At 40.9% G+C, this 12,598-nt stretch overlaps 1 protein-coding gene across 8 annotated transcripts in view; it reads right to left on the bottom strand.

Annotated features, from left to right (window-relative positions):
- The window catches only part of scn3a (sodium channel, voltage-gated, type III, alpha subunit), a 112,041-nt gene that overhangs the window by 52,760 nt on the left and 46,683 nt on the right, over positions 1–12,598 (bottom strand). For all 8 annotated transcript variants that reach the window (XM_062969230.1, XM_062969231.1, XM_062969232.1 and 5 more), the window contains 4 exons: positions 10,831–11,103; positions 7,454–7,804; positions 2,793–2,925; positions 1,349–1,587 (listed from right to left, as the gene is read on the bottom strand). In XM_062969230.1, coding sequence (XP_062825300.1) covers positions 1,349–1,587; positions 2,793–2,925; positions 7,454–7,804; positions 10,831–11,103 — 996 coding nt within the window. The remainder of the gene's footprint in view (positions 1–1,348; positions 1,588–2,792; positions 2,926–7,453; positions 7,805–10,830; positions 11,104–12,598) is intronic.

Below are 12,598 nucleotides of genomic sequence, written 5' to 3'. Positions count from 1 at the left end.
GAATCTACCGTATACCATGCAGCTGTGGACAAGTCTACATAGAGACCACCAAACACAGCAGCATTGCCCACACATGAATCACTGCAGACTCACTCAACCAGAGAAGTCAGCCATAGCAAAGCACTTGAACCAACCTGGACACAGCATATTATTTGAGAACACATAAATGCTGGACCACTCTTCTAACCACCAAGTCAGACTACACAGAAAAGCCATTGAAATCCACCATCATGTGGACAATTTCAACAGAAAGGGGGAAACCATAAAAATGAACAAAATCTGGCTACGAGTATTAAAAAAACTCTTAAATCAGAAGAGTAAATAAAGAACAACACTCAGAAAACATAGAAATTCCAGACATGAAACAATCAGGGACAGCTAACACCTCCAAACAAAGGATTCTTCCAGACAGGAAGAAGCCAGGCCTTGAGGCCACAGAGCCATCAAATGCTAATCAAGGTGATTGATTACAACATCCACACCTGCCTCCAACAGACAACAGTTCTTTTTCCCACCCTGGACCTTACACAGATATTTAAACCTCCCTTGCCTAGTTTCCAGTATACCTCACAACCTCTGAGGATGCCTGTCACAGATATGGGCGAAACTTCAGGAGATAAAACTTCTGGAACATGGCCATACAGCCCGAAAGACTCACAGCAACCCAAATCACTGAATATTATTTTGTATCTGACAGTACATCATCAATTTTGGTTTCTAGTCTTAGTAAAGGTAAAAGTTTCCCCTGACGTTAAGTCCAGTCATGTCTGACTCTGGGGGTTGGTGCTCATCTCCATTTCTAAGCCGAAGAGCCAGCGTTGTCCGTAGACACCTCCAAGGTCATGTGGCCGGCATGACTGCATGGAGCGCCCTTACCTTCTCGCTGGAGCGGTACCTATTGATCTACTCACATTTGCATGTTTTTGAACTGCTAGGATGGCAGGAGCTGGAGCTAACAGCGGCTGCTCCCGCCACTCCCGGAGATTGAACCTGGGACCTTTCGGTCAGCAAGTTCAGCAGCTCAGTGCTTTAACACACTTCACCACCGGGGCTCCTTTTCTAGTCTTAAGATCCTATATTATTGAGAAATCATATGTGTAACTGTATTTCTACTAATGAAAGCTTAAAGAAATGAAGGTTAACAGTAGCCCTAATTATTAAGAATGTTGTACACTTATCCAAAGGTCCTTTACTGAGCCTTACTAAAAAGACCCAACAATGGGATCCTGTCTGAAGTCTTGACTATATTTTCTTTAATAACATGCTTAATCTTTGCCTTAACAATTCCTATTGAAATGATGAATAGATTCAGTATAAAAGAGAAATTCTCACTTGTCTATATACATACCAGGTTTCCCACCAAAAGCACATGGTTGAAATAGTGAGTCATTGGATAGTGCTCCATGGCCATAAATAGGGTATTCAAAACAATGCAGATGGTAATAGCAAGGTCAACAAATGGATCCATCACTATCAGATTCACAATGTGCTTTACTTTTAACCAAGGTCTCCAACAATCCCAGATCAAGTATGTATTTGCAAATCTATACCAGCACGGTGGACACTTCTGTCTGGATTCTTCAAGTTCTGGATGGTGAGAGGGAGAATAAAAAAAACCAAATTGTATGTTTAATGAATTTTTATTAAAATTACACATTTTTTAAAAATCAGTTATGCAGCAAGTGGGAGAAGTATACACTACATAGATATAGGTATACAGTGTTCCCACACTACTTTGCGCTTCACTTTTTTGTGGATTCACTATTTCACGCTTTTTCAATAAACTCTAAAAGACTATTATAAATCATAAAAATTACAATTTACAGCCTAAGGAAGGGACGAAGGAGAAGCCGAAGGGAGAGAAAAGGAGCCCAAGCGGCAACAAGAGGAGAAGGAGGTGATCTTTCAACACATGATTGGTTGATAAAGACTTAAAATAGTGTATAACTACTAAAATAATGTATAAATATTAAAATAAATATAGCGTCCCTACTTCGCAGATTTTCACTTATTGTGGGTGGTCCTGGAACCTAACCCCAGCAATAAGTGAGGGAACACTGTACACACTATTTAGAAAGCCAGGAATTTATATTCCAAGATTCCTCGTGGATACTTGAAACAGTGCATAATAGTGAATCCTACATCTTGGACTTAGAATCACAGTGGAGTACTTACAGAGTCCTAGGCTTCACTCTGCATCTGAAAACCACCCTTAATACCTTTGTTAAGATAGCAAGAGCATATTTCTATTACTACATTACTTTAGGAGTCATGGTACTGTCATCCATAACTTTTTTATAGTCGTCTGGTCCAATGAATACTTCTAGTTTATTTGACATTCTGCTTTCTTTTACATACTCAGCAAAACTGCCTCCAATATGCCCTGCTCTGTCTTTCTCATAGTTTGTGTACAGAGATTACCATACTCAGTATCTCGTTTCACTCTACTAGGTGTTAGTTATGATCACAATATCTGTGTTTTCCCTCAATATCAAGCATTCCCAATTCCTGATGTTTTGAAGATTTAGCATTCAGTGTCCACATCCAGTTATGAACTAGTTAGATATTTCCTATGCAGGAAGAAAAATTCCCTTGGTATATTGGAAACAGTCACTATTCAGTAATTTGGATCAACTATATTCAGAAATTTGTCTTGGGGGGAATTGGAAATGCTCGACTACTGCATTAGGCTTCGTCAGCAAGAGTACTACTTTCTATTGAGATGAAAGGAACCACGTTCTACCTTCTGTGTAGTTTCAATACAGCATGTAGTCAGATTTGTCTTTCCATACCTTCCATAGTATTAGTGAGTATGCTGGCTATACTCATAGCTCTCTGTCTTGCTGCAGATTCTTCCATTAATTCCATAGAAATCTGATACGAGCTCAATCTTCTTTTCCGTATTTCTGTTTCTGTAGTGGTACCCTGAAAATACAACACTTGTGAAATCATTCCTGGAACTCAAGCAAAATATTTCAGTGTATAGGTTTCAGCCATTCCATTCCAGTTTATGCTCTCTGCTTTGCCCCTTTGGAAACACACACAGAGCAGCTAGCATTCAATGGTCACTGAGGAGGCTCAATTAGTTTGGTTTCTTTCTACTTTTAGGCATATTAGTTGAACAAATGCTGGGGTTCCTTCAAACCTGCTAACATCCCCCTCTTGTGCACAGCCAGGGCCCTTTTAGCTACACATAGCTTCGACATGTGGAGAATGAGTTTTCTATTAGCAGTGGGAGTTTGTTCTAAGGATCTGTTAATCTAAGAGATGAATGCTTTTGAACAGTCTTGAAGATTCAAAACTAGCTTGCCATGTTGAGTGGGTACTGTTTGACAAGCTACTAGCACAATTCTTAGGAACATGGGCAATGACTCTTAAGGCCCATGTACATCGCACCTAAAACACGGAAATTACCAGGTTAAAAGGGGTGGTGGCTACATGACGCTAGTTGTAAATCCGCGCTGATTTGCTGCAACAACAACAACAAAAAGACAGGGTAAAAAGGTCCTCTTTTATCCCAATCCTGGCCAAAAAAATGTATATTTGCATCACTGTATTTCCCTGCGATCACGAAAACATGTGATTTCCTTCCTTCCAATGTGGAGACTAGTACAACATATGTCCGCTTTTTAAAAGCCCGAAACAGCTCATCAGCTGGGCTGTGAAACAGACACACAGCTGATTTAAAGGAAGCACGAACAGAAAGCAATTAGAGCATCTGAAACTCTTCATTTTAAACTTTATAATATTAAACAGAGCTTGAATTGGAGGAATTGAGAAATCCAGCAGAGGTTTTTCGTTTTGTAAAAAATTTGCTCCATTATGTGCTGAGCCTCATATGCACACATAGAATAGGTAACTTTATTGTCATTGTACATGCGAATCTGCTTATATTTATATCAAGATGTTTGCATATGTGCATATACAATTCAGCTCATAACGGAGTGATTTTAAACAAAACAAAAAAACCCCTTCCACTGGATGTTCCCCATCCTTCCTCCATCTTGTTCCAATACAGAGGGAGGCTGTGAGGACGGCGGCGAACACAATCCTGGGACTAACAAGGTTGTGTGGGGACCTGCTTTCAGGTGCCAAAATTTTTTGTCTTCCACTTAAAATCCGCATTTTTGTGCTGTCTGGTAGTGCCTTTAGAAAAAAAAATGAGGCAGTCAGATAATAGTGCCTTAATAACAAATGACACTTCAGACAAAAAGACTTATGAGGACTCCTCATTAGCTGGTGTAACCAAAAGCCACCTGAGCTAATACTAAGCCATCTGAAGTTGTGTTGCATCTAAACTCTTTCTGAGTCTGAGCCAACTGGAAATTATTCAGGGTGCCCTTGCCTTGCCCCAATTTTTTCTCAGCAGTAGATCTGGCAAACTTAGGTGCTCCCTTGCTCCACCTCCTTGTTTGGGTCTTCTGCTGACTAATCTCTGAGAGTATAGCAGTTGTGTAAGCAGATCCCTCTGCCAGTTCATCACTGAGATCATCTGGAAGAGGGAAATTATTCGGAAGCACACAATATTTCTGGCCTATTTCTAAGCCTTCTATGGCCAGCACATCTTTCAGTTGCAGTTACACTGGCTGAGCTATAATCATAAGGGCCAATTCACACCCAGGATTGCCAGGATGGGGAATTTCAATGCTCTGTGCGCCAGGTTTCTGCCTTGATTGTGGCCACACCAGACCAGAAATGTGGCATGGGTGGGTGCTGAATCAAAATCACAACTGACCATGTGCCTCCCTCTGGCTGAGAAAATTATCAGGGGTGGAAGGCTAAGATTTGTTTTAGGCCCAGTCCTAGAAATCTCCAGGAGGAGAAAATAGCAATTTCCATGAAAAATAATTTTGACACAGGGCTCACAAGTGGCCTTGGGGGACTCATGTAATTTGTAGCTAATTTTACCCAACCTTGACATGAAAATAATGCACTCCACAGGAAACTGCAAGCAGCAATCACTTCATGACAATCCACATCACAGAGTTTGCTATACTGACATTTTATACTGTCAAGTATATTACCAAAACATCTTAACAAAATCCCCAAAATCCAAAAAATGTAAGTTCTGTTGAGACTTAGCTAGACCAAAAAAGAGGAGATAGCTTACTGTTTTAAATCTTTTCATTTAATACAAGAGAGGCTAGACCTCAAACAGTTGTACATATTTACTTGAGTATAATGTACCAGGTATGTATTACCTATAGGAGCCCCGGTGGCGAAGTGTGTTAAAGCACTGAGCTGCTGAACTTGCAGACCCAAAGGTCGCAGGTTCAAATCCTGGGAGCGGAGTGAGTGCCCACTGTTAGCTCCAGCTCCTGCCAACCTAGCAGTTCGAAAACATGCCAATGTGAGTAGATCAATAGATACCGCTCCGGCGGGAAGGTAATGGCGCTCCATGCAGTCATGCCGGCCACATGACCTTGGAGGTGTCTACGGACAACGCCGGCTCTTTGGCTTAGAAATGGAGATGAGCACCAACCTCCAGAGTCAGACATGACTGGACTTAAGGTCAGGGGAAACCTTTACCTTTACCTATGTATTACCAAAAAAAATGCTGTCTAATGTAATGCAAGGCAGTGGTGGCCATGAAGATGCTGGTGGGCCTTCTGTCTGGCCTTCACACCAGCCTTTGTGCAGCTACCATCAGCTTCCCATCAGTCTTTTTATGGCCATAGCTGCCTCTCCCTCCTATGTTCCCAGCTGGGATCTCTTGCACAACAGCGCAGATGGGTTTAGGTGCGTGATTCTATGTGTCATTGAATCTAATGCACACCTCAATTTTAGCAACGTAATTTAACAAAAAAAGATGAATGCTCGAAACGGGTAAATACGGTATTTCAAAGTATAGTCTCACTTATCCAAGCTAAATGGGCCAGCAGAACCTTGGATAAGCGAATATCTTGGATAATAAGGAGAGTTTAAGGAAAAGCCTATTAAACATCAAATTAGGTTATGATTTTACAAATTAAGCACCAAAACATCATGTTATACAACAAATTTGACAGAAAAAGTAGTTCAATACACAGTAATGTTATGTTGTAATTACTGTATTTACAAATTTAGCACCAAAATATCACGATATATTGAAAACATTGACTACAAAAATGCCTTGGATTATCCAGAACCTTGGATAAGCGAGTCTTGGATAAGTGAGACTCTACTGAAGATGAAATGTATTACTTTTTGAAGATAGAAATAATATTCAGAAAGGCATTTTCTAATCTAGAAAGCTTTTAGCACTGTACTGCAAAGCTAAGTGTAGCCACTTGTCTAGACATAACTAGCTTTGGCCTGCCTTGTGCATCCGATTTTCTCTCCTTAATTTTATTTAGCAAGCTCACTGCATTTAAATACCTGCTTTGCATTGTAAATCATGTTACAAACCTATTTCTGAATTTCAAACAAATGGGCTGTAAACACCAGAATAAAATTATGGAAGGTAAATTAATGTGGCAACTGTGCGGCTTAACCACAGATAGGGAGGCATGACAGAAGCGCCAAAATAGTGTTCAGAACTATGCAGTCTTGATGTAACATTACAGCAACGTGTACATAATAAATATTATTGTGTACAAATATGTCACACCACTTCATAGGTGGACATGTCTGTATTAGTGAAACACCATCCTTCTCCATTCACAAAACCATTTATAACTCTTATGATCACAAAATTGTTTTGGCGTTTCCTTGTACCCTGTTTCCCCTAAAATAAGACATCCCCAGAAAATAAGACCTAGTAGAGGTTTTGCTGAATTACTAAATATAAGGCCTCCCCCATAAGTAAGACCTAGCAAAGTTTTTGTTTGGAACACCAGAGAATGCAGGATCGGTAAATGTACGTACCATAGAGTGTTGTACATGGAAATAATGGTAGTAACAGGAAATTCTTGATTTCACAGTTTGCCTGGTTATGCTGGTTTGTGATGACAACTACTGTATAGTATATAATAAATGTTCATTTTTTTTGTTCAACAATAAATGTGAGTTCTTCTTCATGGAGAAATAACACATCCCCTGAAAATAAGACCTAGTGCATCTTTGGGAGCAAAAATTAATATAAGACACTGTCTTATTTTCGGGGAAACACGGTATGCATGTGTATGCTTTTGTAATATGCAAGAACTACACATGTACATTGATGGGAAAGAACTGGGATAATGATGTGTAGAAAGCTTGCACAGATAGAGTATAGGAGCAAAACAGCTATTCTGACTGTAATTTTCCCACATCCCCCCCTTTTCCACATGCCAGGCTCTTTCTAAGGATCCTCTATTCCTCAATTAAAGATTTTTAGAGGTTTGGATGGCTGTAGCAAGGCAAAGGACTTGGGATTTTCCGTGCAATGCTTGCTTATTCCACTCATTTTAAAGAGAAGAAATGTCACACAAATCCAACAGTCTTACATGCCACCTATGACAGACATACTAAAATGGAACAGAGTGTTTGTCACCTCTGGCAAAAGTTGTCCAGTGGGCGAGGGGAGCGATGTAAGTCCACCCATTAAGGACACCACCCCGTTGCAATCCACCGTGCTGTGCATCTTCCCATTTAATGGAAGTGATGGTACCATCTTGGATGATAAGCTTGCTTGACTGGTGTTACTGTTGCGCCTTTCACTGTTGTGTCTGTTTGGCACAAAGAGAGAATCTCGTCTGTTCTCGTTGTCTTCAAGCGTGCTGTGCTCATCATCTGCAAAGTCATTCTCTGATCCTACATCCTTTGCTCTCCCACGGAAACTGAAAATACTTGCTCTGCTGTTGCGCCTTGGGGAAAACAGCGAGCCACGAAGGCTCAGCAAAGACTTGGGGGGGGGGGGGGGGAGGAGAGGGAGGAGAACCAAACAAAAAGGAACACAGTTAGTGTTTAAGACTAAGAAACAATTGCAATAGCCGCTTTTTAAGAAAGGAAATGCCGTTGTCCATGTGGATTCCACAGCTGTCACTCCAGTTTTTTTCTTCCAGCAGTCAGACTAGAGGCAATGTCTTTGGATGACATCAGATTGTTTGATTCCAGACCTAGTCCTCTTGTTAACAAACAATATGTAGCTGTTTTAAATGAAAGTTGTGACCTTGTTATACTTAAGAAAAGTAATGCAGTTTTATCAATCAAATGATCTTTTATACCACTGTACATAGAATCATAGAATCATAGAGTTGGAAGAGACCCCCTGCAAGAAGCAGGAAAATCTCATTCAAAGCACCCCCGAGAAATGGCCATCCAGCCTCTGCTTAAAAGCCTCCAAAGAAGGAGCCTCCACCACAGTCCGGGACAGAGAGAATTCCTCTGCTGAACAGCTATCACAGTCAGGAAGTTCCTCCTAATGTTCAGGTGGAATCTCCTTTCCTGTAGTTTGAAGCCATTGTTCCGCGTCCTAGTCTCCAGGGCAGCAGAAAACAAGCTTGTTCCCTCCTCCCTATGACTTCCCCTCATATATTTATACACGGCTATCATGTCTCCTCTCAGCCTTCTCTTCTGCAGGCTAAACATACCCAGCTCTTTAAGCCACTCCTCATAGGGTTTTGTTCTACAGACCCTTGATAATTTTAGTCCTCCATCTGTTTCTAGAAGTAAACTTGTGATATCTTAAGTCTATATATAATAAGCATATTAATCTAGTTTCTGTCACTCACTTTCTATAATATATCATCATCATCATCATCATCATCTTTATTTATACCCCGTCCTATCTCCCAATACAGGACACGGAGAGGCTAACTAGGGCCCCATCTACACTGCCATTTAATGTGGTTTAGGGGGCAAATTGTCTTGAGGTATCCAAATGATGCCCCAGGATAATTTGGGATGACCTGGATAAAAGATGGAATCTCAGGTTTAATCCAGGTTAAAAAAAACCTGGGAAAATGTGGGATCCCAGGAGGCAGTTCTCAAGCAGCTTGTGGAGGTGGAATGGCAGTGCCATCCTCCACTCCTTGGCACCCTTTTCATTATTTAAAAAGCAAGAAAAGTATCTTTACTAAGGCTGGGTACTTCCAGTGCTTCTGTACACATCTAAATTAGGCTTTCTTTGTTTTTTTTAAATGGTAAAATGGGTGCTAGGCAGTGCTAAGGGGCAGGTGTCTGATCACCCCATTGCCAAAAGATGGAGTTTTGGCCTCTTTTGTGGCCTCCTTTTGGCCTCCTTAAATTCCAATTCTCTGTGCATTTGAGCCAGTGTAGAAGGGCCCTAGGAAGTGGATGAGCTCAAGCTCAGTGGCAGAGCCCACATTTTACATACTGAAGGTCTCAGATTCATTACCAGCTATAACAGTGGTTCTCAACCTGTGAGTCCCCAGATGTTTTGGCCTACAACTCCCAGAAATCCCATCCAGTTTATCAGCTGTTAGGATCTCTGGGAATTGAAGGCCAAAACATCTGGGGACTCACAGGTTGAGAACCGTTGCTGTAGAGGATATTAAATCCATGTACCAGATGATAATAAATACAAGATAATTATAAGCCTGGCATCATCTGATGGACAAATAGTCTGACTTGATAGATGAGACATTTTTCCTGTGGGCTTAACATGCTACTACTAATGACAGCTTCTTCAGGGAAAGGAAGGCAGGGCAGAAACTGATGCAATAAATATTATTATTCTGTGTGCTCCTTTCTTCAAATTTGACACAGATTCTCGCAACCTGGGATGACTCACTCTTCTTTCACTGTCAGGCAATACATCATCCTTTGACAAAATTCTCTCAACTACTCATATATCCATAGACAACCACTTACTTCTCCATAGATCCGAGGCACTACCTTCAAATGAGAAATTTCAAATGCAAGCAGATGTTTCCTGAGACAATATAAGCTAATAAAGAAACCAGCTATTGCTTATGTTTATAAGGGAAGCCCAATGGCTGGATCCACTTAATTAGAACTCTACTATTAATCCACCATATATTAATCATACTCTCTCATCAATTAATGCTTTTAGCAATGTTCAGCAGCCACAAGAGGCTTGGAGATGGTCACTCTGCCTTCGAAAACAGGAATAATCAATGGTTATTCTTTTATTAATTGCAGTACAAGTTACTCCTTAATGGAATTCTACTCCCTCCCTGAGATCTCATTAGCTCTAGTCATAAATAAATAAAGGCATCACCACTGTCAGGGGTGGAAGGATCCTTACACTGAGACTTAATATTTCAGCTTTAGAACTGTTTTCTGATCTGACTACTTTAAACTTCCAGTGTTCTCTGGACTAGCCTGAAATAGGATATGCCCTTTGTATTCTTGGAGTTTGGTTCTAGGATCCCCTGTGGATACCAACATTCATTAATGATCAAGTCCCATTATAAACGATGACATAGTCAAATGGATTCCCTTATATAAAATGGCAAAATCAAGTTATAGTGGGGGATGGAGTTGTGGCTATTTCCAAATTGAGAATGGCTGATCCATGAATGCAGACACTGTGGGTACAAAGGGCCGATCAGACTCTGAAAATATCATTTAAAAACATAACCTTACTTTGATGCATTGTTCAATAAACACTTAAGCAGTATTTAAAGGAGAAACAAGGTATACATTACTCAGGTAACCTTAGTAATCTGAAATACAGTACAGCCCCATATCTGCAGTTTCCTGTTTCCATGGTAAGTTCAAGAACCTACCACCACCATCCCCAGACCCATGGATAAGAAGGTGGTATTGTTGTACTTCCCTGCATCTGACAAAATATGTTTTCCCCAGAGTGACTGTATAGCAATGCCCAGTGGTATTACCATGATAAAATGAAGAACTGATCCCCTGAGGGACCATGCTGTATACCTGAAAAAGCTACGTTAAAAGTAGACTTACATTATTTAAAATGAATTTGCCCTATACCTGGTGAGTTGAGCTCCTCTTTTCATAGGACAAGCGAGCTTCCCTTCGGATGCTGTCTTCTGATTCAGATTTGGGGAATGTTTCCATTTCTTCCCTCTCTTCTGCTTCAGCAAGCTCCTTCTGCCTTCTTTTTTTCCTCCTGTTTCTTCTTTCTTTAGCACTCTTTGTGCTTAATTTAGACACCTCTGAAGAAGTTTCCAAGAGTTCCCCTAATCCACCCACGCCGCTGAAATCTCTCGATGCAACAGATGCCGCTGCCACTGCTGCTGTTGTCTGTTGGGTTATAGTGCCAAGTAATTAGAATTAGTTGGATGATCTCAATAGCCATAATCACAGAGAAATCATTACTGTAGCCAAAGGTTCATAAACAGCGACAAAGCAATTATACTCTAACATCAACATTTAATGTTTTCTTGGAACACTTGGAATGAAATTTTAAAAATCAATGCAATTCTTTGAAAACACAGCAAACCTCTTCTGTTCCCAGTTTTAGCCTCCACAGCTATCACTGGATGTTTTGACTGTGAGACCACTAATCCCCAAGTCATCATAGGAAGCCCACATTTATTTATTTATTTACAGTATTTATATTCCGCCCTTCTCACCCCAAAGGGGACTCAGGGCGGATCACATTATATACAAATAGGGCAAACATTCAATGCCCATATATACATAGAACCGAGACAGAGACTGACATAGAGGCAATTTAACCTTCTCCTGAGGGGATGTTCGATTCTGGCCACAGGGGGGAGCAGCTGCTTCATCATCCACTGTGACGGCACTTCCTCATTCCAACGTCGTAAATTAGTTAAATTTGCCTCCCCACTTTAAGTGGTACCTTATTTCCTACTTGATAGATGCAACTATCTTTCGGGTTGCTAGGTCAGCAACAAGCAGGGGCTATTTTTTATTTTTTAATTGACGGGTGCTCACCCAGCACGGGCTGGCCTCAAACTCATGACCTCATGGTCAAAGTGATTTATTGCAGCAGGCTGCTCACCAGCCTGTTCCACAGCCTGGCCCCTGCGCCACATAGAAGGACTCTGTAATATCATAGAATCATAGAATCATAGAATAGTAGAGTTGGAAGAGACCACATGGGCCATCCAGTCCAACCCCCTGCTAAGAAGCAGGAAATATATATATATATTCAGTACAGCCCCATATCTGCAGTATATAAGACTCCCACTGCTCAATAATCCCTGGTGTAATACCATATGTTTTCTTCCACTCTGGTAGGTCTCACATCATATGGTAAGATCATGTACCGTGAGGCAGCAAGGCTACAGAATTGGTACAGCAACCACCCTAGAGCCTATGCTAGACCATGAACGGCAATATGGACCTGGAACTGGGAAGGCCTGGATTTACATTCCCACTCTCCATGAACTTTACTGGTGACCTTATTCCATCACCACCTCTCAGTTTAAAAGACTAAAAATACAATAAATCATTTATCAATCAAAACTATGCATCATGCCAATACATCCTCCTCCATGCTTGTACCACACTGTGCATAAGGAGAGAGAGCAACCCTAGCCAGCAGAGTCAGTGGAAAGGAATGCTGGGAGATGCAGTTCAACAATATCCAGAAGGTCACATGGGTCCCAGACTAGTTTTAATTAATTGTCTCATGTGCTGGCTAGCATACCAATAGAAGTGGAAAATACCAGACAACCCCTATATCTGCAGAACTGCAGAAAATAAGATAAATGCAACCACATAGACTCCCAGCCATATGCCTATTAGAACAAGAAAACCACAAAGA

Source organism: Anolis carolinensis, chromosome 1, assembly GCF_035594765.1.
Source record: "Anolis carolinensis isolate JA03-04 chromosome 1, rAnoCar3.1.pri, whole genome shotgun sequence".
Classification (NCBI taxonomy): Eukaryota; Metazoa; Chordata; class Lepidosauria; order Squamata; family Dactyloidae; genus Anolis; species Anolis carolinensis.
The sequence above is the reverse complement of the archived record's forward strand: the minus strand, read 5'-3'. Positions and strand labels throughout refer to the sequence as shown.